Here is a 23,541-nt window from a genome sequence, read left to right on the forward strand (position 1 = left end):
CACGGGATCAGTTCATGGTACTGAGAGGTCAGTGTTAAGTGTGTCTCATTCATTCAGTCGGCACTTATGATGTACCTACTACATGCTGGGCCCTCTCTGGGCACTTGGTAATACAGTGAGCAGCAGGACAAAGATCTCTGCCTTCAGGGAGCCCACCTTGCAGCCAGGCCTCAGTTTCCTTATCCGTGAAATAGACATAATCATAGTTCCTGCCTCCCAGAGTGGATGTAAGGATGAATGAGTTCAGATTTGTACAGGGAGACAGTGCCAGGCCCAGAGTAAGAGGTCAATAAATTATGATGGCGGCAGCGACTCTCCCCGGACTTGGCACCCCCCAGCCTGTGCTGCCCTCACACTCTTACCTGTCCACAGGAACATCATGAACAACAAAGTCTTCTACCAACACCCGAACCTGATGAGGGCTCTGGGCATGCACGAGACAGTGATGGAGGTCATGGTGAATGTCCTTGGGGGTGGTGAATCCAAGGTGAGAGAACTGGCTGGGCCTAGGAGCTCAAGGGAGGGGGCCACAGAGAGCAGGCACTAACCACCGGCCCATGCTAACCACCACAGGAAATCCGCTTCCCTAAGATGGTCACAAGCTGCTGTCGCTTCCTCTGCTACTTCTGCCGCATCAGCCGCCAGAACCAGCGCTCCATGTTCGACCACCTGAGCTACCTGCTGGAAAACAGTGGCATCGGCCTGGGTGAGAAACCCAGAGCCCAGACTGCCCTGGAGAAGCCCACTGGGGCCTGACCCACTCTCTGCCATCTCACTACTCACGCACTCATTCAACAAACACTCACTCTCATCCCACTATACAGGCGTGGCCCTGTGCTGAGCAGTGCTAGGACACAATAATGACCCACAATGAATGAGCCCTGCCTGGCTCTCACTGGACTCACAGTGCAGCAAGAAAGATAGTCCAGTCTAATACAACAGTCCAAAGTAGTCAGGGCTAGGATGAGGGAAGCATAGACCAGATGAGGCATTTGGTCAGGGATAGTCAGGGAGGGCTTCCCAGAGGCAGTATCACAATCAGGAGTGAGGCTGGTGGCAATGCACCCCTGAACTGTATTCTCACCCACAGGCATGCAGGGCTCCACGCCCCTGGATGTGGCAGCTGCCTCTGTCATCGACAACAATGAGCTGGCCTTGGCATTGCAGGAGCAAGACCTGGAAAAGGTGTGTGTGTGTGTGGGAGAGACCTATCCCTACCTGACTGCATGGGCGCCTTCTGAAGGATCATGCTGGACAGTCCAGGACTGAATCAGAAGGGGCATCGTTTGCAGGGTGAACCCCCCCCCCACCATGGCTGACCCACACAGGGCTGCAGGCTGGGGGCAGATCCTTGCTCTATGCTGCCTGACCAGGTGGCCTTGGCGTGTGTCATGGCCTGTTCATGGATTCGAGTTCAGCAACTTAGCCCCAGCTCCTCTGCATCCTTGCTGAGTGGCCTTAGACAAGTGGCAACTTCTTCACCCCTCTGTCATCCCATCTCCATGATGGATATAGTAATAGGAATGACTTTGTAGAGTTGCTCTGAATGTCGAATGAATTAATCCATGAGAGCATTTCTAAAATGGCGCTCATAATCATTAGCTGCGATTATATTATTATCCAGTTAACAAATGTTTATTGCTCAGCCCCTATATGTCAGGACTTATCCAAGGCAGTAGTGATATAATAGTCAAAAATTGTAGATGTGTGGTGGTGCACATATATCATCTTGGCACTCAGGAAGCTAAGGCTAGAGAATTGCAAGTTCCAGGTCAGCCTGAACTACATAGCAAGACCCTATCTCAAGAAATAAGCCAGGCACAGTGGCTCATTCTAGTTGGAAGGATGGGGAACAAGATGAATGAATAACATACATAGTGTGACAGCTAGTCACAAATGTCACTAGGAAAACAGTGAGCAGAGAGAGAGAAATAGCAAATTTGAAGAGGGTGTCTGAATTTGATGAGTTGTCTGAGAAAGTGACATTTTACTAAAGTTAAGAAGGTGAGGGGCCAGACAGACTTTAGGGGGAACAGCATTCCCAGCAGAGGGAACAGCCAGTGCAAAGGCCCTGGGGCAAGAGTGAGCCTCACAATTTGGAGGAACAACAAGAGACCAGTGTGGTTGGAGCAGAGGTAGTGAGAGCTAAGTGGTGGGAGGTAAGGACCGGGAGGTGGTGACAGGTCCTATGGGTCTTGTGAACCACAGTGAGGACTCTGGCTTTAATCCTGGGTGAGACAGAGCCACAAGGTCAGAGCATGGAGAGATTTGACCTAACTCAGGTCTTCATAGGTTAGGGGAGAGGATGGGAGCAGGGAAGGGACACAGGATCCAGATGGAGGTGAGGTGGATGGGACCAGGGTTAGTTTGCTGAGGGACCCCAAAGATGAAAGGGTGAAGAATTCCAAGGATGGCTGACCTGAGCCTTAGGGAGGAGGGTGGTGTGGGTCTGGCCTTGGGTTGAGCCTCCTCCTGTCCCCCAGGTTGTGTCCTACCTAGCAGGCTGTGGGCTCCAAAGCTGCCCCATGCTCCTGGCCAAGGGGTACCCAGACATCGGCTGGAACCCCTGTGGTGGTGAGCGGTACCTGGACTTCCTGCGTTTTGCTGTCTTTGTCAATGGTGAGGCAGGGGTGGTGGAGGAAGATCTGGGGTCACTGGCCAAAGCCTCCCTTAGGGTGACAATCCATGCCCTGGGGCAGGGGCTAGGGGCCAACAGGAACCTGGCATTACTCTTGGAGGCGTTGGGTCCTGGGGCTGTGTGGGGGACCCCGGGTAGTGGCTCACAAGCCCTCCTGACCCTATCCCGGTGGCCAGGTGAGAGCGTGGAGGAGAATGCCAACGTGGTGGTGCGTCTGCTTATCCGCAAGCCCGAGTGTTTTGGGCCCGCCCTGCGGGGTGAGGGTGGCTCAGGGCTGCTGGCTGCCATTGAAGAGGCCATCCGCATCTCTGAGGACCCCGGACGGGATGGCCCAGGCGTCCGCAGGGACCGGCGGCGTGAACAGTGAGTCTCCTGGTCCTCTCTTTGATAGAGCAACCTGCCTTCTTATGCCCCTGGCTGCCTTCCCCACACCATCCTCCCCCCCTGCAGCTTTGGTGAGGAGCCTCCTGAAGAAAACAGGGTGCACCTGGGACACGCCATCATGTCCTTCTACGCCGCCTTGATCGACCTGCTGGGACGCTGTGCACCAGAGATGCATGTGAGACACAGAAGGCTGGGGCGGGCAGGGGAAAGGTGGAGCATCCCTGGCCAGCCTCAAGCCTCTACAGGCAAGCACTGGGCAATGTCCACTGAGCTCTCACACAGGAGTGGCAATGCTGGGGACGCCATGGAGATCAAGACAGTCACGAGTCCTCATCTCGTGGAGCTCCCAGTCCAGTAGAGAAAAACAGACAGTGATGACCCAGAGTGGTCAGAGTGGGGATGGGGAGGCACAGGCAGAGAGGTCAAGGGTAGAGAAGTTGAGGAGTCCTGGTTGAGCATGGTAGCACACACTGTAATCCCAGCACTCAGGAGGCTGAGGCAGAAGGATCTCAGGTTTATGGTCAGCCTGGGCTACATGGTGAGACTCTGTCTTAAAAGAAAAGTGGGCACAGATGCCTGATGATATGCCCCTTCCCCTCATCTCCCCACCTCCCTAGCTAATCCAAGCCGGCAAGGGGGAGGCCCTGAGGATCCGGGCCATCCTACGATCCCTCGTGCCCTTGGACGACCTCGTGGGCATCATTAGCCTCCCGCTGCAGATCCCCACGCTGGGCAAAGGTACAAGGGTCAGGACTTCAACAGGGAGTGATTCTGGGGAGGGAGCCAGTGGGCCTGAAGGGTAGCCCTGAGCCCCTGCCTTCCTTGCCTATACAGATGGAGCTCTGGTACAGCCAAAGATGTCTGCATCCTTCGTGCCAGATCACAAGGCATCCATGGTCCTCTTCCTGGACCGAGTTTATGGCATTGAGAACCAGGACTTCCTGCTGCACGTGCTAGATGTGGGGTTCCTTCCCGACATGAGAGCAGCCGCCTCACTGGACACAGTGAGTTGCCCACCTAGCCTAGCACCCTCCCTGCCACCACAGAGGACATGGTTGGAGGTGCTGACACCACTTTTGTTTGTCCTGGGATTGTGTACATATCTTAATCCCCACCACCATCATACAGATACAAAACAAAAATCAGAAAAATGCCGAGTTCTGGTGGAGGGTGGGTAGGCTCTCCAATACCTCCTGTTAAAAAAAAAAAACCCAGCCACGCATGGTGGCTCTCAGCTATAGTCCCAACACTTGGGAGGCTGAGGCAGGAGGCTTTTGAGTTTGCATCCAGCCTGGGCTACATAGCAAGATCAAAAAACAACAGAAAAACAAAAAATGAACTATCATTCTCAGTGCTTGTCCAGCACTGTAGACACACAAAGACCTGTGCACGACAACCAATAATAATAAAAGAAGGCGTTAGGCCACTGAAGATGAGCACTGAAAACTGACCACTGGTTTAGCAAAATGGAGATTATGGTGACCCAAACAAGCAGTTTCAGCAGGGTTCCAGGACCAACGACTTACTGGAGAGGCCTTCAGGGAGTCTGGGAGGCGAGGTATTGGAAACAGGGAGTGCAGATGATTCTTTACAGGTTTCTGGCAGAGATGGGATGACTTCCATCTTGGTCAAGACCTTAAGACAGAGCCAGGTACCAGTGGCTCATGCCTGTAATCCTAGCTACTCAGGAGGCAGAGATCAGAAGGATCAAGATTGAAATCCACCCAGGACAAAATAGTTCTCGAGACCCTATCTTGAAAAAACCCATCGCAAAAAAGGACTGGCATAGGCCCTGAGTTCAAACCCCAGTACCGTTAAAAAAAAAAGGAGAAATAGCTGTTTGACACTAGTTGGGAACAGGGAGACTGGAGACTGGATCCTCTATAACTCCATAACCACCAGTTTACAGGAACACAGAGTGCAGAGAAAACAACTTGACTACACTAGAAGGAAGTAAGCATCTAAGCCAATGTAGACCATTCTACAGGGCACATAACTCCACAAATAAATAGCATTTAAAATTGGAGAAGGCTACTGGGGAGGTAGAGATAAGGAGGATGAAGGTTTGAGTCCACCCTGGGCAAAAAGTTAGTCAGACCCCATCTCAATCAATAAGCTGGGTGTAATATCTCACACCAGTGATCTCAGTTATGTAAGAAGCCTTAAGGAAGAAGATTTTGGTCTGAAGCCAGCCTAAGGAAAAAACGTGAGACCCTACCTGAAAAACACAGTAAAGCAAAAAAAAATAAAAAATTTTTAAAAAGGGGGTGTGGCTAGAGTGGTGGAGCCCTTGTCTAACAAGCATAAGACTGAGTTCAAAACCCTAGTACCTCCAAAAAAAGAGGGAAGGAGACAGTTACAGATGAAAAAAATGGCTGTCAGAGTGGCTCAAGTGGTAGAACGTCTGCCTAGCAAGTGTGAGGCCCTGAGTTCAACTCCAGTGCCAAAAAAACAAAACAAAGCAAAACCTACAAATTCCGATGAAAAGACCTAAAACACCTGTCAGCCAAATGCAGTGTGTGGACCCTTCTGGTGCCTTGCTCCAAACAGTCCCAACTAAATACAAAGTAATTTTGAGACAACTGGAGTCAACTGATCTCAAAGAAAGACTGTTCAACCACAGATGCGTTTTCTTCTGGGCAAAATGGCGTGTAGCTGGGGCTTGCGTAGAAGTATTACCGGAAAAGGTGAACGTTAGAGAGGCGATGAGCATGCAGAAGTTGGTATGGACAGAATACTGAATCTGGACTTTCGTGTTGCGGGAACACGGGTTTTACGTTGAAACCAGAAGGTGCAGGATTTGGGGGAATGATCGGAAGTCTGGGTCCTTCGCCCAGAGTTGTCCAAGGCGGGTGTCAAGGTCACCCCAAGGGTATGCAGCGGGCCTAACGCCCCCACCCTGTGCCCTAGGCTACTTTCAGCACCACGGAGATGGCGCTGGCTCTGAACCGCTACCTGTGCCTGGCGGTGCTGCCGCTCATCACCAAGTGCGCGCCGCTCTTTGCGGGAACGGAGCACCGCGCCATCATGGTGGACTCCATGCTGCACACGGTGTACCGCCTGTCCCGCGGTCGCTCGCTCACCAAGGCGCAGCGCGATGTCATCGAGGACTGCCTCATGGCGCTCTGCAGGTGGGGCGGGGCGGGGCGGGGCGGAGCTCGGGCGGGGCCCCGGGGCAGGGCGAGCTTCAAGGTGAGAGCCGACGCCCCGCGCGTGTCCCCGCAGGTACATCCGCCCGTCAATGCTGCAGCACCTGCTGCGGCGGCTGGTGTTCGACGTGCCCATTCTGAACGAGTTCGCTAAGATGCCACTCAAGGTAAGGGCGCGCCCTCCATGCCGTGCCCACCCAGCTAACTTACCCCTGCGAGGACCGTGGCCCCACGGACGCCAGTCAGCATCCTCCTGCCTAGCAGGATTCCCAGGGCTTTCACTTTGCGTCATTGGTGCCGCGTTAACATTCTCTAATTAGAGCTTAATCTGCCTAACCAAATGAGCCAGCCCCCGCCTCAATTAGCGTATGTTTGCATGGGGCACACCACTTCCCCTAATTAGCATTTTATTCCCACGCTGAGACCACCAGCCTTCCACTATTCAAATGAGTGCGTTTATTTGAATAAACAGTACCACAACTACTTTGAATATTTGCACACTTGTCTCTCGTCTTTTCATTTGCATGCTAGTTTGCATAAGGAGATACCCCCAACTCAGATATCTTGACTGTTTTTGCATAATATGCCTAAATTAGCCCCTACTTCCAGTTTGCATATGAGATACTGAAGACCCTCGTCAATTACCATATATTTGCATGGGGTGCTGCCTATGTTTCTATTTGGCATCCTAATTTGCATAAGCACAGATCGCTCCATTTGCACACCATCCTTTCCTTGGATTATTAGCATGCTTATTTCTATAAATGACAGACAAATCTAGTTCTAATTTCATGCTCGTCCTGGCTGTAAAATGAGAATTGCTAACTTTGCATAGCAAACTGTCCAGGACCATGCTTCAAGAAATCTACCATTCCTTCCCTTGTTAGTGTATCACACCCCCACACACATCCCACCCAGTTTCCCCAGGCCTTCATCTGCCTGTCACTGCCTAAGCCTCCTCCTTTGTGTCCCCTGTTGCTCCCTTCAGCTCCTCACCAACCACTATGAGCGATGCTGGAAGTACTACTGCCTCCCCACAGGCTGGGCCAACTTTGGGGTGACCTCCGAGGAAGAGCTGCACCTCACACGCAAACTCTTCTGGGGCATCTTTGACTCTCTGGCACATAAGGTCTGGGCACCCAGGGCACCCAAGGGGTCCTGTAAGCAGGGTTTGTGGCTCAAGGTTAGGGATCCAGAATGAAATCCTCAAATTTGAGGGGTATGGGGAGAGAGACCATGTTTTGGATTTGTGCATTTGAGGATTAGGGGAAGGTTAGGGGTGTGAGTTGTCTCCTGAGGCTCCAGGGTTGGCAGACTCAGCAAGGTCTGCCGTGACCTCTCTGCCCACCTCTGGCATCCCCAGAAATACGACCAGGAACTGTACCGCATGGCCATGCCTTGTCTGTGTGCGATCGCTGGAGCCCTGCCTCCCGACTATGTGGATGCTTCGTACTCATCCAAGGCGGAGAAAAAGGCCACAGTGGATGCAGAAGGCAACTTTGATCCCCGGCCTGTGGAGACCCTCAAGTGAGACCAGGGGGCAGGAGAGGGTGGGGGTCGGTCTGGGAAGTAGGAAACCCAGCAGCAACATCTGCCAGCCCCTCCCTCCAACAGTGTGATCATCCCAGAGAAGCTGGACTCGTTCATTAACAAGTTTGCAGAGTACACACATGAGAAGTGGGCCTTTGACAAGGTTGGCATCAGAATCCCACTCCCAGGACCCCCACCACTGCCTTTTGTCCCCAAGATGCGCGCTTTCCCCCAGACCCGGGTCTTCCCTAAGAGCCCCTCACCTTTCTCTAGGGTCCCTGGGAGCCCTCAGTTCCTGAAAGGCTCCCCCTCTGTGCACCCCACATTGCTGCCTACAACCCCTCATTCTGCCTCCACCTCTAGATCCAGAACAACTGGTCCTATGGAGAGAACATAGATGAAGAACTGAAGACGCACCATATGCTAAGACCCTACAAGACCTTTTCAGAGAAGGTGACCCCCTCTTAGGGCCCACTATTGGGGACCAAACTTTGGGGGATTGGGGAGGAGTGAGACAGCTTTCCAGGTTAGCATCTAGGTAGATCTGTAATTACAGCTCCACAACCATGGACTTTGCCTTTGTTCAAACTTAATTGCCTCCCCCGGGGGACCCCAGAATCATATTCCTTGACCCTAAGACTTTTCTCTGAGACTTGTGTAAAAATGGGATAATAAGAGTGTGTTTGGAATACTCAGTAACACAGAAGGTAAGAGACCTGGTTTCTGGCCAGGAGTGGTGGTGTATGCCTGTAATCCCAGCTCTGAGGGAGACTTGCATCTGAGAAGATGTGCAGGATCAAAGCACATGAGGCAAAAGCACAAGATCCTATCTGGAAGATAGATAAAAGGACAGGGGGTGTGACTCAAGTAGTAGAGCACCTGCCTAGCAAGTGCAATGCCAAGTTCAAACTCAAAATCAAAAAAGCAGAGTGGCGGGGGGAGGGGCTGCCTGGGTTCGGATCCCAGCTGGACCAGTTCCTAGCCATGTATGAAGGGTTTCCCCTTCTTGGGACTCTGGATACCAGGGAGGCTGAACCGAGGGTTCCTTTCTGTCCCCATCCCACCAACTCTTTCCCCCTTCTGTCCATCCCAGGACAAAGAGATTTACCGCTGGCCCATCAAAGAGTCCTTGAAGGCCATGATTGCCTGGGAGTGGACCATAGAGAAGGCCAGGGAGGGCGAGGAGGAGAAGACAGAGAAAAAGAAAACACGGAAGATATCCCAAACTGCCCAGGTGATGTCATGAGGGAAGCAGTGAGGGTCTGAGTAAGGCACAGAGCCAGGGAAGTGGGGGTGAGAGGAGAGAGGAGCCAAGGGGTGGAGATGGGGTCAAGATAGGGAAAGATCAGGAGAGGAGAAGAATATGAAGGGGCCAAAGAATCAAAGGGCCTCCTGGTGCTGGTTGCTCCTGCCTGTAATCCTAGCTACTCAGGAGGCAGAGATCAGAAGGATCGAGGTTCCAGGCTAGCTTGGACAAATAGTTCGTGAGAACTGTATCGAAAATACCCAACACAAAACAGGGCTGGCAGAGTGGCTCAAGTGGTAAGGTTCCTGCCTAGCAACCTTGAAGCCCTAAGTTCAAACCCCAGTATTGGAAAAAAAAAAAAAAAAATCAAAGGGCAGAGGAGGTGGTGATCCAGAGACAGAGCCTTTGGGAAGGCTTGCAGAGGCGGGTGGGACAGGGAAGGGGCTGGCCTGGGCTTCTCGCTAGTCCACCAAGCCCCCCTTGCCCTCTTGCCATCTCAGACCTACGATCCCAGAGAAGGTTACAACCCCCAGCCCCCTGACCTCAGCGGAGTTACCCTGTCCCGCGAGCTGCAGGTGAGACCTCATCCTTTATTTGAGGGTGTGGGGGCGTCTGAAGGAGGAGAACATCCTTTGTACCTGGCCCTTGACTCTTTGCCTCTATTCCCAGGCCATGGCAGAACAACTGGCAGAAAATTATCATAACACGTGGGGGCGGAAGAAGAAGCAAGAGCTGGAGGCTAAGGGTGACAGCGCGCATTCCCCCTCCTCGCTGTCCCATGTCCGCGGTCCCCCAGTCATAGGGCCTAGGTTAGAGACCTGGCTTCACCGTGTGACTGAAAAACATTGCTCTCACCCTCTCAGTTTCTCCATCTGTAGAATGGGAATAATAACGCTGTGTACCACTCGGGTGCGGTGAGGCCAGCATCAGAAAGCAGCTTATCTTGCTATCTCCATCTTTAATTGTGCGCTCCTCAACTGGGTCCTCCTCAGCCCCTGATTTCTGGTCTTTGCCTTCCCAGGGGGCGGGTCCCATCCCCTGCTGGTCCCCTATGACACGCTCACCGCCAAGGAGAAGGCACGAGATCGAGAGAAGGCCCAGGAGCTGCTAAAGTTCCTACAGATGAACGGCTATGCGGTCACCAGGCACGCGAGCTGGGAGCCTGGCCAGAGGGCTTGCGGGGGCAATGTGCGCAGAAGCCTAAAGCAGACGCTTGGAGAGGCGGGGCTAGAGGGGAGGGAGCGGGGGCGGGGCTCGTGGCGGAGGTGGGGCTGAGAGGAGGCTAGGGGCGGGGCTTTGCAGAGGCGGGGCTATGAGAGGAGGCTAGGGGCGGGGCTATGTGGGAGGAGGCTAAGGGGTGGGGCTTGTGGCGGAGGCGGGCAGTGCGAGAGGAGGCCAAGAGGCTGGACTTTGCGGAGGTGGGACTAAGGGGAGCCTAAGGGGACCGGGCTTTGTGGAAATGGGGCCATGCGAGGAGGTTAAGGGAGCGGGGCCTGGGGAGGCCTTATTGGAGCCTGACCAGAGATGAGGTAGAAGCTAGGAGAGGAAGGACTTGGGTGGCGCGCAGAGAGGGGTGGGAAGCAGGACTGGGTTTGAGCAGATCCTGCATCTCCTCGTAGAGGCCTGAAGGACATGGAGCTGGACACATCTTCCATCGAGAAGCGGTTTGCCTTTGGCTTCCTGCAGCAGCTGCTGCGCTGGATGGACATTTCCCAGGAGTTCATCGCCCACCTGGGTATAAGAATTCTCTCCCCGATTTCTGCCTCACCCGCAAAGACTCACCTAGAAAACCAGTGCGTGCGTTTCCCCTCCTCCCTCTTGTAATTCTCACTGAGCAGCCAGACACAGATCCTGCCCCTCTGCGACAAAATCCTTGTGGGGGAGTCAGACAGTTAACATCACTAAGAACGCAGTCATTTAGTACGTTAGAAAGTGGTTAGTGTTCAGAAGTAAATAGTGCCGAGTAAAGGGGGTTGGGAGTGTGGAGCGGTTGTCATTTAAATAGAGGATTCTAGGGAGACTTGGAGTGTGACATCTGGGCCAAGTCATGAAGAGGGTGGCCAGGGAACCATATGGACATCTGGGGGATACCTGTTCCTCTCAGGCAAAGAAGCAGTAAGTGCGAAGGCCCTGGGATGAGAACTAGGAGGCCCCATGTAGCTGCATCCGGGTGATTGAAAGGACAGTGAGAGAACACGGAATGAGAAGGGATGGGGACGGATCACGTGGGGCTCCGCAGGCCATGACTTGACCTTGTCCTTTGCCCTGAGTGAGATGGAGCCACGGGAGGGCTCTGAGTAGAGAAGGGATGTTGAGTCCCCCTGGCTTCAGGGGGGTGGAGCAGGAGCAGAGAAGAGTGAGAAGGGGGCAGAGTCTGGCTTTTTGGAGTTTGAGGCTGTTGGGAAGGCCCCGATACATCACTAAGCCTCTAATATATCACTAAGAGTCTCAACTTCCTGTTTCATCCATTCATTCAACTTCCCTCAGTGGCGGGTAGTGAAGTTCAGAAAGAAAAGGGCTTATGATGGCTGAGGAGGGGGTTGATCCATGGCCTGCCCTCCATTCCAGTTTGTTCTCCTCCCCATTTTCAGCTTCAGGAAGGGTTTGATCAAGGAGTTGGGGGGAATCAAACAAAAGGTAGGGGAGAGAGGTTTATCTAAAAGCAAACAGAGGTGATTTCATACCAAGAATTTATCTCTCATCATTTCCTCCCATCAGCACATGCTGGGTTCCCCAGCCTTGAACCTACCATGACTCCCATTTACCCCCCACAGAGGCTGTGGTCAGCAGTGGCCGAGTGGAGAAGTCCCCCCATGAACAGGAGATTAAATTCTTTGCCAAGGTGGGAAAAGTGCGCTCAAGAGCTGGAGGGGCGATGGGGACCCAGAAGGCTCTCCCTGCCATTCACCCAGCCCCACTTTTCCATACCTCCCATCTCTAGATCCTGCTCCCTTTGATCAACCAGTATTTCACCAACCACTGCCTCTATTTCCTGTCCACACCCGCCAAAGTACTGGGCAGTGGTGGCCACGCCTCCAACAAGGAGAAGGAAATGATCACCAGGTGGGCGGCCGTGACCTCTGACCCAGCCCCCTGACCTCACTCACATATGGAATCCTCCTGGATTCCCTATTCCCAACTTTGGCTCTTGGAGTCTGTCATGATCACTTTACCAGCAGAGGCAATGAAAGGGCCAGTGTGACCAACTCTCCTGGTTTTTCCAGGACTCTTAGACAAACAGAGAGATGCCGGTCACCCCGACAAACTTTCCAGTTTGCTCATCTCTGTCCCTTACTCTCCCTGTCAATCTGCCTCCTCCTGGTTCTGTTCTCTGCCCCCTCTCCCTGTCTTTTCTGCCCCTGCCTCCTCTCACTATGTCATTGCTGCCCTGGGCTCCTGGTCTCCTTGCTGCCCCATCCCCTATCCCTCTGTCCCTTTCTCTTTCTTCAGCCTCTTCTGCAAACTAGCTGCTCTTGTCCGCCACCGAGTCTCTCTCTTTGGTAAGTAGCCCTGCTCCTGAGACTTTCTGCAAGGCCTCTCTCTTTCTTTGTCACCAACCCCACCGGAAAAAAAGATCTCCAGGTTTGGCCTTCCTTCTGTTCTTCCTCTGGACTGGGACTGGGTAGTCCTAGGGACAGAGCAGTAACAGAGACAGCCCTGGGCCATGCCAGGCCATTGTCCCCAAACAGTGACAGCCCAGAGGAATCAGGATTGGGATGGGGGCGGTGCAGGGGGCTGTGGGAGCCCTGGTGGGGGTAGGGTGGGGTGGCATGCTGCCCTGGGTAAACAGTGGGGCAGGGTCGGATTGGGGAGAGTTGAGGTGGGTAGAGAGGGAGGTGCCTTCCTTCACATCGCCTTCCTCTCCCAGGGACGGATGCCACAGCTGTGGTCAACTGTCTTCACATCCTGGCACGCTCCCTGGATGCCAGGTAGGGCTATGGGGGTGCTGCCCACTCCCACTCTTACTGTGCCCCCAACCCCAGCGCATCCCCTCCCCCATCCTCCTACACCCTCTTGCCATTTTCCTCCTAGGACAGTGATGAAGTCAGGCCCTGAAATTGTGAAGGCTGGCCTCCGTTCCTTCTTCGAGAGTGCCTCAGAGGACATCGAGAAGATGGTGGAGAACCTACGACTAGGCAAGGTGTCCCAAGCACGCACACAGGTGAAGGGTGTGGGCCAGAACCTCACCTACACCACCGTGGCCCTGCTGCCCGTCCTCACCACCCTCTTCCAGCACATCGCTCAGCACCAGTTTGGAGATGATGTCATCCGTAAGGGCTCCTGACCCCAAGGACAGGGGTGGGGGGGTCAGTCTGGCCAGCACACCACCCATCCCCAGGTACCTGGCAGAGTCATCAAATGTTTGAGTGTGTGGCTTTCTTTCTTTCTTTTTCTTTTCTTTTTTTTTTTTTTGGTGGGACTGGGGTTTGAACTCAGGGCCTACACCTTGAGCCACTCCACCACCCCTTTTTTGTGATGGATTTTTTTGAAATAGGGTCTCAGGAACTACTTGTCCGGACTGGCCTCAAACCACAGTCCTCTTGATCTCTGCCTCCTGAGTAGCCAGGATTACAGGTGTGAGCCACCAGCACCCAGATGTTTGTGGCTTATTGCTGTAAGCAAAACACACCGTAAAATGTGGGAAACAAAAAATTAATTAAGATGTGAATTCAGCTGCTTGGAACACACACCCTAATTCACTGTAGCTCTTACAAGCTAGAATGTAACAGACTACTTGTAAGTGGAGCAAAGGTCAGCGTCCCAGGTTCCTTCCATCTCCTTGCTCTGCCTTCCATACCTTTTGCATGTGATTCAGTATGGCTCACCACTGTATCCTCCTTCTAGGCATTGAGAAAGGAGAAAAAGCAACAAGGAGGCACTGCAGGTTTTCTAAAGAAAAAATCTAGAGGCAGCCCTGTGTTAGTCAGTCAGAATTTTGTTACTGTGACAAACTACACAAGATGAAAGATGTATTTTGGCTCATTGCTTCAGAGATTTCAGTCCCTGGTCACTTGGCCCGATTGCTTTGGGCCTGAGGTAAGGCAGAACATCATGGCGGCAGGTGTGTGTGGCAGAGGAGGCCGCTCACCTCATGGCAGCCTGGAAGCAGGGAGAGTGAGAGGAAAGGGCAGGGAACAAGATATACCCTTCAAAGGCATGCCCAACTTCCACTTCCTCCAGCCAGGCTCCGTCTTCCATAGTTTCCACCACCTCCCAACAGTTATTATGAATCCATCAATGATGGAGACCAGAGCCTCCACGATCCAGTCACTTCCCAAAAGCCCCCCGTCTAAACATGGGAACCAAGCCCTCAACACCTGAGCCCTTTTGGGGCACACCTCATATCCAAACCAAAGCAGGCCCTATCACTTCCACTTATATCAAATTAGTCAAACTTATCAGTACTACCTGTCACCGCAAAGGAGGCTGGGAAAGTAACCTTTGTTCTGGGAAGGGTTGAAGGGTCTGTTACTAGAAAGAAGGAAAGAATAAGAAGATAAGAGATGATTGTGAGACTCAGTGAACAGTGTCAGCCATGCCTATCCCATCATGTGACATATACGGGGTGTGACCCAGCTTCTACAGTGCATGAGTGTGTAACATAGGGTGTGATACTGAGGAGTCACATGACATTGTAGGAACAGGTACCCAAAACAGACTTCTAACATGCACTCAGGAGCAGGCTGGAGTCAGAGGATGGACAGGAGGGCAGGTGGAAAGACAAGCTAGGGAAGGGAGGTGTCTAGAGTGAGGCCCGTGGCCTAAGGACCTGGGGACGGTGAGGACTCCATGAGGTAAAAATTGGAAGAAGTAGCATGTTTTTGCATGGTGCTGGGAATCGAACCCAGAACCTTAGAAGTAGCAAGGAGAAGGAGATGCTGAGGTTGGTTTGAACCATTGTGGCCATGAGGGGCCCCGGGTGCACCATAGAGGAGGTGTCCAGCATGGTCTGTAGGGACTGAGAGTGGAGCCCTGTCTGCTTATTTAAAATAAACATTTTCTCACCGTTGATAAAAGTAATAAAAGTAGCATTCGTAAGGGGCCCTTCTCCAGGTTGAACTTTTTTTGATACTTTAAAAACGTATTTAAAAAATCAAAAGAAGGTTAAACAGGTAAATGGGTGACTGAGATCCCGGCACTCAGGAAGCAGATTCAGGAGGAATAAGAGTTCAAGGCCAGCCTGGGCTACATAGGAAGACCCTGATTTAAAAAGATAAAAAAAGAATTAACTTGTTTGATCCTCTGAGCATCCCATAAGTAGGGTACTAAGGCTAAGATAATTGTCACAAAGCGTGTACTGCAGGCTGGCTCTCCAGCCACTGTGCTGTACCCACTGTCAGTGAACTTGGAGGTCAGGGAGCTGGTAAGAGGCCGACTGGTGTGGGCTCATCCCAGATCTTCACTCTCCCTCCTGCCCAGTGGATGACGTCCAGGTCTCTTGTTACCGAACACTGTGCAGTATCTACTCTCTGGGAACCACCAGGAACCCCTATGTGGAAAAGTAAGGAAAGGGGGCATATTTTGAGGCTGGGGTGGGTGCTATGGTGATAGGACAGAAGAGAAGGAGCAGGGGAAGATGATGAGGGGGGATGAAAAGCTGGGGAGATTTCAAAACTTTCAACAATCGCCCAATAGCTTGTGACAGCTGCAGTTCCCGCTGGCGGCCACATGGAGGCGCTCAAGGGAAGGCTAGCCACGAAGGTGGAGGCCAGTGGGAAGCAGGCCCTTGCCGCCAGGTTGCCAGGTGGTTTCTCTCTGGAAACTGTCTGGCGGTGGTAGGGGACGTGCAAAAACTGGGCAGTGCACGGAAGCCACGGCTTTCTGGGGAGTTCTAGGGAGGAGTGTTGCAGCCAGCACATCTGTCCTTCCATGGGACTCAGCTGCATCAGTGCACATGGGTGGCCGGCCAGCAGCTCTGCTCCAAAGTTCTGGGAGGGACACTTCTAAGCCAGATGGGACTGGGATGCAGGGCCTGTGGAAACTCAGCTCAGCCCCTCTTCCAGACTGCGGCCAGCCCTCGGGGAGTGCCTAGCCCGTCTGGCCGCTGCCATGCCCGTGGCATTCCTGGAACCTCAGCTGAACGAGTACAACGCCTGCTCCGTCTACACCACCAAGTCTCCCCGGGAGCGGGCCAGTGAGTTGTGTGGGCTGGGGGCAGTTGTGGAGGGTACATTTTACCCAGCACAGAGCCCAGGGAGGATAATGTAAATCAGCTTCTATGGGCTGATAAATGCTCTAGGTTTGAGATTCAGAGGTAACCAGACCAACCAGACAGAAATCTCTTAAGTTCTCAGTCTGGGGGTGAGAATGAGTGTGTCCCGGGGAATAGAAGGCAGGAAGCATCCTTTTGCCAGCTCGTCCTTTTATTATTACTGTGATCCCAACACCCAGTGCCCAGCCCCGGGCAGGCAAGTACAGGGGTGATTGATTGGGTGTTTTAAGGGACAGACTCAGGGTATGGGATTCAGAGAAATGACACCCAGGGCTCAGCGGGACTGGAAAGGATTTTTTTGTTTTTTGTTTTTGATTTTACTGCATAGCAGAGTGGGTTGTGGATGATTTTAGGAGTGAAAGTTTTTAGGGGTGAGAGTAGAATTCGGGTGCGATTTCAGAAAGATTTGGGGGTATGCGATTTTGTGGAGGTGCTGAGTTTCAGTGTGACGGTTGTGAGAGGAGGTTGGATTGAAGGGTGGGGGCACAGGAATGGGGTCTGGGAGGCCAGTTTAGGTGGGGGAGCAGTTCAGCGGTATCCAATGGATTATGGGGGGAGTCAGGGCGCTGCAGTCTGGGCTGATGGGTTGGCATGCCCTGATTCCTCCTTACACCCCAGTCCTGGGGCTCCCCAACAGCGTGGAGGAGATGTGTCCTGACATCCCGGTGCTGGAGCGGCTCATGGCAGACATCGGGGGGCTGGCCGAGTCGGGGGCCCGCTACACAGAGATGCCACATGTTATTGAAATCACACTGCCCATGCTGTGCAGCTACCTGCCCCGCTGGTGGGAGCGCGGGCCGGAGGCGCCCCCACCTGCTCTGCCTGCTGGTGCCCCCCCACCCTGCACAGCCGTCACCTCCGACCACCTCAACTCTCTGTTGGGGAATATCCTGAGAATCATCGTCAACAACCTGGGGATCGATGAGGCCACGTGGATGAAGCGGCTCGCTGGTGGGTCTGGGGGTAGTGTGCGTGGGGTCCCTGGACCAGATGATCTGAGAGGAGATCCAGGGGCCCCAGAGTCATCCTGGGAGTTGGGAGGGATCAGAATTTAGGTATCCCCAAAGTCAAAGGCCAGTGAGTCAGAATCAGGTTCACAGGGTCTGAGGTGGATGGAAGGTCCCAGGAGTTCTCAAGGATAGAGTCTGCTGTCAGAGTGGCTCAAGTGGTAGGTACTGCCTGCCTACCAAGTGTGAGGCCCTGAGTTCAAACTCCAGTAGTGCCAAAAAAAAAGAAAAGGATGGAGGGTTAGAGTCTGAATTTATAGAGCCTTGGAGAGCATGAGGTCATGGGTTAGGAGCTCAGGCAGAAGCCTGGGTCCCTTGAGCAAAGGATCAGAGGACTAGCTCAGTTGTCAAGGTCCCCAATAAGGACAGTGGTCAGGAAATGAGTCTTTAAGCCTTGTGTGGTGGCGTACACCTGTAAGACATGAGGCAGGAGGATCCCAAGTTCCAGGCCAGGCTGGGCAAAGTTAGGGAAACCCTGTCTCAAAAACAAAATAAAAACAAAAGGGATGGGGTGGAGCTTAAGACATAGAGGGATTGCCTAGCATTTGTGAGGCCCTGAATTTGATTCCCAAGCTACTTGGGAAGCAAAGATTGAGAGTATCAAGGTTCAAGGACAGCTCAGAACAAAAGCTCTAGAGACCCCATTGCAACTAATGGCTGGGCCTGGTGGTTCATGCCTGTCATTCCCGTCACAGGGAGGCACAAATTGGAGGATCATGGTCCAAGCCTGCCCAGGCATAAAGTGAGATCCTATCTAAAAAATAACCAACACAAAAAGGGTTGGAGTGGTAGAGTGCCTGCCTAGTAAGCACAAGACCCTGAGTTCAAACACCAGTACCTCCAAAAAAAAAAGTTCCCTGTCAGGAATCTGGTTTTGAATTGGGGTTAAGTTAGAGATGGGGTGGAGATGGTTCAGAGGCCAGGGTCACATGGCAGTGGCCGGAATAAGAAGCCTGGAGTCAGGGTTGGGGTGTGGCTCAATGGTAGAGCCTTTGTTAGCATGCACAAGACCCTGAATCCCCAGTACTGCAAAAACAAACAAACAAAAAACCAAGGCATAGTCAAAAATCACAATTAGGCAAAAGTCTGTATGGGCCAGATCTGTATGGGTTAAAGATTGGGGTCAGAGCCAGGCACTGGTGGCTCACACCTATAATCCTAGCTACTCAAGGAGGCAGAGATCAGGAGAATCATGGGTCAAAGCCAGCTTGGGCAAGTAGTTGGAGAGACCCTACCTTGAAAAAACCCATCACATAAAAAGGGTTGGTGGAGTGGTTCAAGGTGTAGGCCCTGAGTTCAAATCCCAGCACCAAAAAAAGAAAGAAAGAAAATGATTGGGGTCAGAGTCATACTGGTTAAGTTAGGATTCAGTTATTGGAAGTCAGAGGTCAGGGAGTATGTCAGACTGGAGTCACAGGATAGGCACGGGGCCATCGGTTCAATTCAGGAATTATGGTTCGGATCAGAGTTCCGGAGCTATGACCGAGATCAGGGCCTGGGGTCAGAGGCTAGGCTGGGATCAGATGACAGCTGCGGGTCAGAGAGATGGACTGGCAGGCACGGACTATGTCAGAAGTCAGGCATGAGTGACCTCCACCCGCACGTCCCTGCCTGCAGTGTTTGCCCAGCCCATCGTGAGCCGTGCGCGGCCGGAGCTCCTGCACTCGCATTTTATCCCCACCATCGGGCGGCTGCGCAAGCGGGCAGGAAAGGTGGTGTCCGAGGAGGAGCAGCTGCGTCTGGAGGCCAAGGCTGAAGCCCAGGAGGGCGAAGTCCTGGTACGGGACGAGTTCTCTGTGCTCTGCCGAGACCTGTATGCCCTCTACCCACTGCTCATCCGCTACGTGGACAACAACAGGTCTGCGCCTCCGCAGCCGGCTCCCACCTGCGCACTATCCCTTATTCTGGTTTCCCTAACCCCATTGGACCCTCCCAGTCCCTTCTGTCCTTCACCACCTTGGCTTGATAAAATCCAGCCCCCTTGGGTTTGCATGCTTTGGCTCCTTGGAAAAGCCTCCGCTTAGGGAACTCTACATTCCCACCCCACTGTGTCTACATGTGTGGGGGCACAGGGGTGTTTGACTTAGCAGATGAGATGAGGCCCGATGGTCAGGCCTTTCTCTGTTGAGAAAAAAAGTATTTCCAGTTCTGGTCTGCCTAATTTTCCCCAAGAACATAGGTCTTTAGTAAAAGAACATGTCCAGGTGTCAACCAATTGCTAATAGCTCCCTAAAATCAGAAGCACAATTTAAAGAATTATTACCTCCGAGATGCAGCTTAACCCAATGATAACAAATAAGCTTCAGTTCTGAGGTCCTCCTGGTGGGAAAAGGTTGTAAGGAGGCACCAGGGCTTTGTGGTTGATTAGCTGCATCTGCCATGGGAGGTGCTGCATCTGTGCCTCTCGGGAGGATTAAGCCTGAGCCATGATTAATCACACCTTGCTGGCAAAACTATGCTTAAATAACCATTGGCTCGGCCTGGGCCTGTTGTCAGAGTTCAGGTTCGTCTAGAAAAAGTTCAGTTTTGTACAAGCTATTGTACCTAAGGGAAACCTCCACTTCCTTCCCACTTGGGTCTGCTTTGTTTCTTCCTATGTCTAGGCAGAAAGGGAGGAGAAGACTCGGCTGGCCTGACCTCCTTCTAACCAGACAAAAAGGCTTTGGCAGCCCACTTTTACCAACCTCTCCCCCTACACACACTTTTCTTATTTTAAGTTTAGAAAGGGGATTCTGTGTTTAATTCGGACTGGTAGAATTGAATTCCGATTCACAGAGAGAGGGGTGAATGCCCAACAAAACTGGGATCTGTTAACTAGAAAAAAGCAGGGACCACTATTGGAAAGACCAACAGTGTCTGCTACACAGTAAAGATATGTTAGGATCCTTTTTTTTTTGCTTCTGGGATTTGAACTCCAGGCTTACAACTTGAGCCACTCCACCAGCCCTTTTTTTGTGATTTTTTTTTTTTTTTTTTTTTTGAGATTAGGGTTCTCCTGAACTATTTGCCCAGGCTGGCTTCAAACCAAGATCCTCCTGATCTCTGCCTCCTTCGTAGCTAGGAATACAGGTGTGAGCTGCCAGCACTTGGCTTATGCTATGATTCTTTATCATTCCCTGAATACTGGGCTTTTATTTTATTTGTTTTGCGGTACTGGGGCTTGAACTCAGAGCCTTCACCTTGAGCCACTCCACCAGCCCTTTTTGTGATAAGTATTTTCGAGACAGGGTCTCACAAACTGTTTGCCCGTGCTGACTCCAAACTGTGATCCTCCTGATCTTTGCCTCCTGAGTAGCTAGGATTACAGTGTGAGCCACCGGTGCCTGGCAATACTGGATTTTTGGAAAACATTCATTTCTTTGTCACTGTACATATACCTTAGTGAACAGCTTCCCTTTTTAAACATAGTAATATACCATTAAGGAACATTACAGTAGTCTCCCCCTTATCCAGTTTTAATTACTTGCAGTCAACAGTGGTTAGAAAATACTAAACAGAAAATTCTGAAAGTCAAGAATTCATAAGTTTTAAATTGCACACTGTTCTGAGTAGTGTGATGAAATCTCCCACCTTCCCACTCCATCCTACCCAGGACATGCATCATTCCTTTGTCCAGGGTACCCACTCTGTATATGCTACCTGCCCATTAGTAACTTAGACAGCAACTAAGTTATCAGATCAACTGTTGCAGAATAAACATAGTATATAGAGGGTTTGGTAGTATCCAGTTTCAGGCATCCACTAGGGGTCTTATAACACATCCCCCTGCCACCAGATGGAAGGAGATACTGAATAGATTCACCCTTTTATCTTTGTGGATCGTACTCTGAAATTGGATATAGTTTTTTGGTTGTTTTGGTGGGACTGGGGTTTGAACTCAGGTCTTCGTGCTTGCAAAGCAGACACTCTACCACTTGAGCCACACCTCTAGTCCATTTTGCTCTGGTTATTTTGGAGATAGGGTCTTGCTGTTTTGCTCAAGGCGGCCCAGAGTGTGAGCCTCCTACTTAAACCTTCCTATCATCACTAGGTTGACAGGTGGGCACAACCATGTCTGCCCTTTTTCCATTGAGATGGGGGTCTTGAAAATTTTTTTGCCGGGACTGGCCTGGAACCACGATGCCCCACTCCTGCATCACTTCTGCTGACAGGCACGAACCACTGCACCCAGTTATTGGTTGAGATGGATTTCATAAACTCACTGCCTGGCTGCCCTGGAGCTGCGATCCAGTGTAGTACTTTCTGATCTTTGTTACAGTGTCCGTCCTGTGCCTCTGTCTCTGTGCTCGGGAGTCCAGATTAGTACACGATAGATTCCTAAAAATGGGAGCCACAGGTCAAAGGATGTGAATAAACAAACAAATTGTGTTTACTCTTCAGTAGTATAGTACCTGGCAGTGAAAATGGGCAAGGTGATGTGAGACACAACAGAATAGGTGAGTCCCATACACACTACATTTGAATGAGAGAAGCCAGAGGGCTGGGGTCGGCTCAAGTGGTAGAGCACCTGCCTGATGAGTGCAAGGCCCTGAGTTCAACTGACTCTTATTTATTTATTGATTGGTGGGACTGGGGTTTAAACTTAGGGTTTTGTGCTTGCAGAGCAGGCGCTCTACCACTTGAACCACACCTCCCGTCATAAACAATTGAATTTTTTTTTTTTATGCAAAGGCCCTGGCTTCAGACTCCAGTACCACTGGGCACTGGTGGCTTACACCTGTAATCCTAGCTACTTGAGAGGCTGAGATTGGGAGGGTGGATGTTTGAGGCCAGCGTGGGGCAAATAGTTCTGGAGACCGCCCCCCCTCAATCTCCAAAATAACCAGAGCAAAATGGATTGGAGGTGTGGCTCAAGGGGTCATCTCTCAGGAGGATGAAGGAGGCATGATGGGGAGGGGGCGTGAGGGACCAGAAATGTTCTGTTTCTTTACTTGTCTGGTGTTTATGCAAGTGTATTCACTTTGTGATAATTCACCAAGTTGACAATCTTTACATGTATGTTACATTTCAATAGAATGGTTATAGAAGACTGAGGCTGGAGGATCGTGGATTCAAGGCTAGCCTTCTCTACATAGTGAGGCCCTGTCTCAAAAATTACAAAAAAAAAAAAAAAAAAATGGGCACTGGTGGTTCATGCCCGGAATCCTGACTACTCAGGAAGTAGAGATCAGGACGATCACCATTTGAAGCCAGCCTGGACAAATAGTTCTCAATACCCTATACTGAAATATACTCAATACAAAAAAGGGCTGGCAGTGGCTTAAGCAGTAGAGCACCTGCCTAGCAAGCATGAGGCCCTGAGTGCAAACCCCAGTACTGCCACAAAAAAATATATATATTTTTGAAGTTCTAAAATTGAAAAAAAAAACTTTTTAGGAAAGGAATAGTCATCGAAATTTTTTAAATGTTCATCTGAGCATTGTGGTACAAGCCTGTAATCTCAGCTACTTGAGAGGATAAGGCAGGAGGATCATGAGTTCAAGGCCTTCCCTGGGCAAAGTCATCAAGACCCTGTGTCAAAAGCAAAATACAAACAAAAAGACTGGGGGTATTAATCGAGTGGTGAGTGCTTCCCTAGCAATCAAGAGGCCCTCTGTTTAATTCCAAAACCAAAAAGTGTTCATCTTAGTGGCCAGATTCCCCTATAAAACTCCATGCTTGCTCCCTCCGCCCTCCTCTGTGCCCTGTCTGGATGACCCCTTCCCTGAGGATCCCTGGCCCCACTCACCAGCCCCTTCCCCAACCGCAGGGCGCACTGGCTGACGGAGCCCGACCCCAACGCAGAGGAGCTATTCAGGATGGTGGGGGAGATCTTCATTTACTGGTCCAAGTCCCACGTGAGTCCCCACCCATGCCACCGCCCCTGTGTAAGCCGAGAAGCCGCTGTCCACAGGTGCTCTCCCCAGTCTCCCTGTCTGACCTCCAGCACTGCCTGCCCCTCCAGAACTTTAAGCGCGAGGAGCAGAACTTCGTGGTCCAAAATGAAATCAACAACATGTCTTTTCTCACTGCTGACAGCAAGAGCAAGATGGCCAAGGTGGGCTTCATTCTGGGAGGACTTGGCAGGGGGCATGCTCCAGGGCTTCCTACTGACCCTCCCCACCCAGCCACCTTCCCTGGAGCTCTTAGAGCAGCTCCTCTCCTCCCAGGTCCCATTGCCTCTTCCCTTCTCCCCTTCCCTTTCCCTCCACTCCTTCCCATCTCCCTCCTCATCTCCTCCCCCTCTCCTGCCCCCCCCAGCTCCCATCTCCCTCCTCCCCATTTTCCCTATTCCCCATTTCTTTCCTCTTCTCCTCCCACCTCCTCAGAACTTCCCTGTTTGAAGTCAGAAAGAACAAACCCACCCATCCCCAGCCCAGATCTGAAAATGTCCA

General features: G+C 51.8%; 1 protein-coding gene across 4 annotated transcripts in view; it reads left to right on the forward strand.

Moving 5' to 3' along the window:
* Nucleotides 1-23,541, forward strand: part of Ryr1 (ryanodine receptor 1) — a 120,345-nt gene that overhangs the window by 46,882 nt on the left and 49,922 nt on the right. For all 4 annotated transcript variants that reach the window (XM_020178572.2, XM_074057842.1, XM_074057841.1 and 1 more), the window contains exons 40-69: nt 373-487; nt 574-706; nt 1,091-1,185; nt 2,484-2,619; nt 2,815-3,001; nt 3,089-3,197; nt 3,640-3,760; nt 3,857-4,026; nt 5,933-6,153; nt 6,248-6,338; nt 7,160-7,300; nt 7,535-7,698; nt 7,786-7,864; nt 8,065-8,154; nt 8,795-8,935; nt 9,448-9,522; nt 9,617-9,692; nt 9,969-10,092; nt 10,567-10,682; nt 11,722-11,789; nt 11,889-12,010; nt 12,398-12,447; nt 12,816-12,876; nt 12,980-13,218; nt 15,368-15,449; nt 15,952-16,082; nt 16,779-17,111; nt 18,785-19,025; nt 22,917-23,004; nt 23,112-23,204. In XM_020178572.2, the coding sequence (XP_020034161.2) occupies nt 373-487; nt 574-706; nt 1,091-1,185; nt 2,484-2,619; nt 2,815-3,001; nt 3,089-3,197; nt 3,640-3,760; nt 3,857-4,026; nt 5,933-6,153; nt 6,248-6,338; nt 7,160-7,300; nt 7,535-7,698; nt 7,786-7,864; nt 8,065-8,154; nt 8,795-8,935; nt 9,448-9,522; nt 9,617-9,692; nt 9,969-10,092; nt 10,567-10,682; nt 11,722-11,789; nt 11,889-12,010; nt 12,398-12,447; nt 12,816-12,876; nt 12,980-13,218; nt 15,368-15,449; nt 15,952-16,082; nt 16,779-17,111; nt 18,785-19,025; nt 22,917-23,004; nt 23,112-23,204 (3,892 nt within the window). The remainder of the gene's footprint in view (nt 1-372; nt 488-573; nt 707-1,090; nt 1,186-2,483; nt 2,620-2,814; nt 3,002-3,088; nt 3,198-3,639; nt 3,761-3,856; nt 4,027-5,932; nt 6,154-6,247; nt 6,339-7,159; nt 7,301-7,534; nt 7,699-7,785; nt 7,865-8,064; nt 8,155-8,794; nt 8,936-9,447; nt 9,523-9,616; nt 9,693-9,968; nt 10,093-10,566; nt 10,683-11,721; nt 11,790-11,888; nt 12,011-12,397; nt 12,448-12,815; nt 12,877-12,979; nt 13,219-15,367; nt 15,450-15,951; nt 16,083-16,778; nt 17,112-18,784; nt 19,026-22,916; nt 23,005-23,111; nt 23,205-23,541) is intronic.

This window comes from Castor canadensis, chromosome 16 (genome assembly GCF_047511655.1).
Source record: "Castor canadensis chromosome 16, mCasCan1.hap1v2, whole genome shotgun sequence".
Taxonomy (NCBI): Eukaryota; Metazoa; Chordata; class Mammalia; order Rodentia; family Castoridae; genus Castor; species Castor canadensis.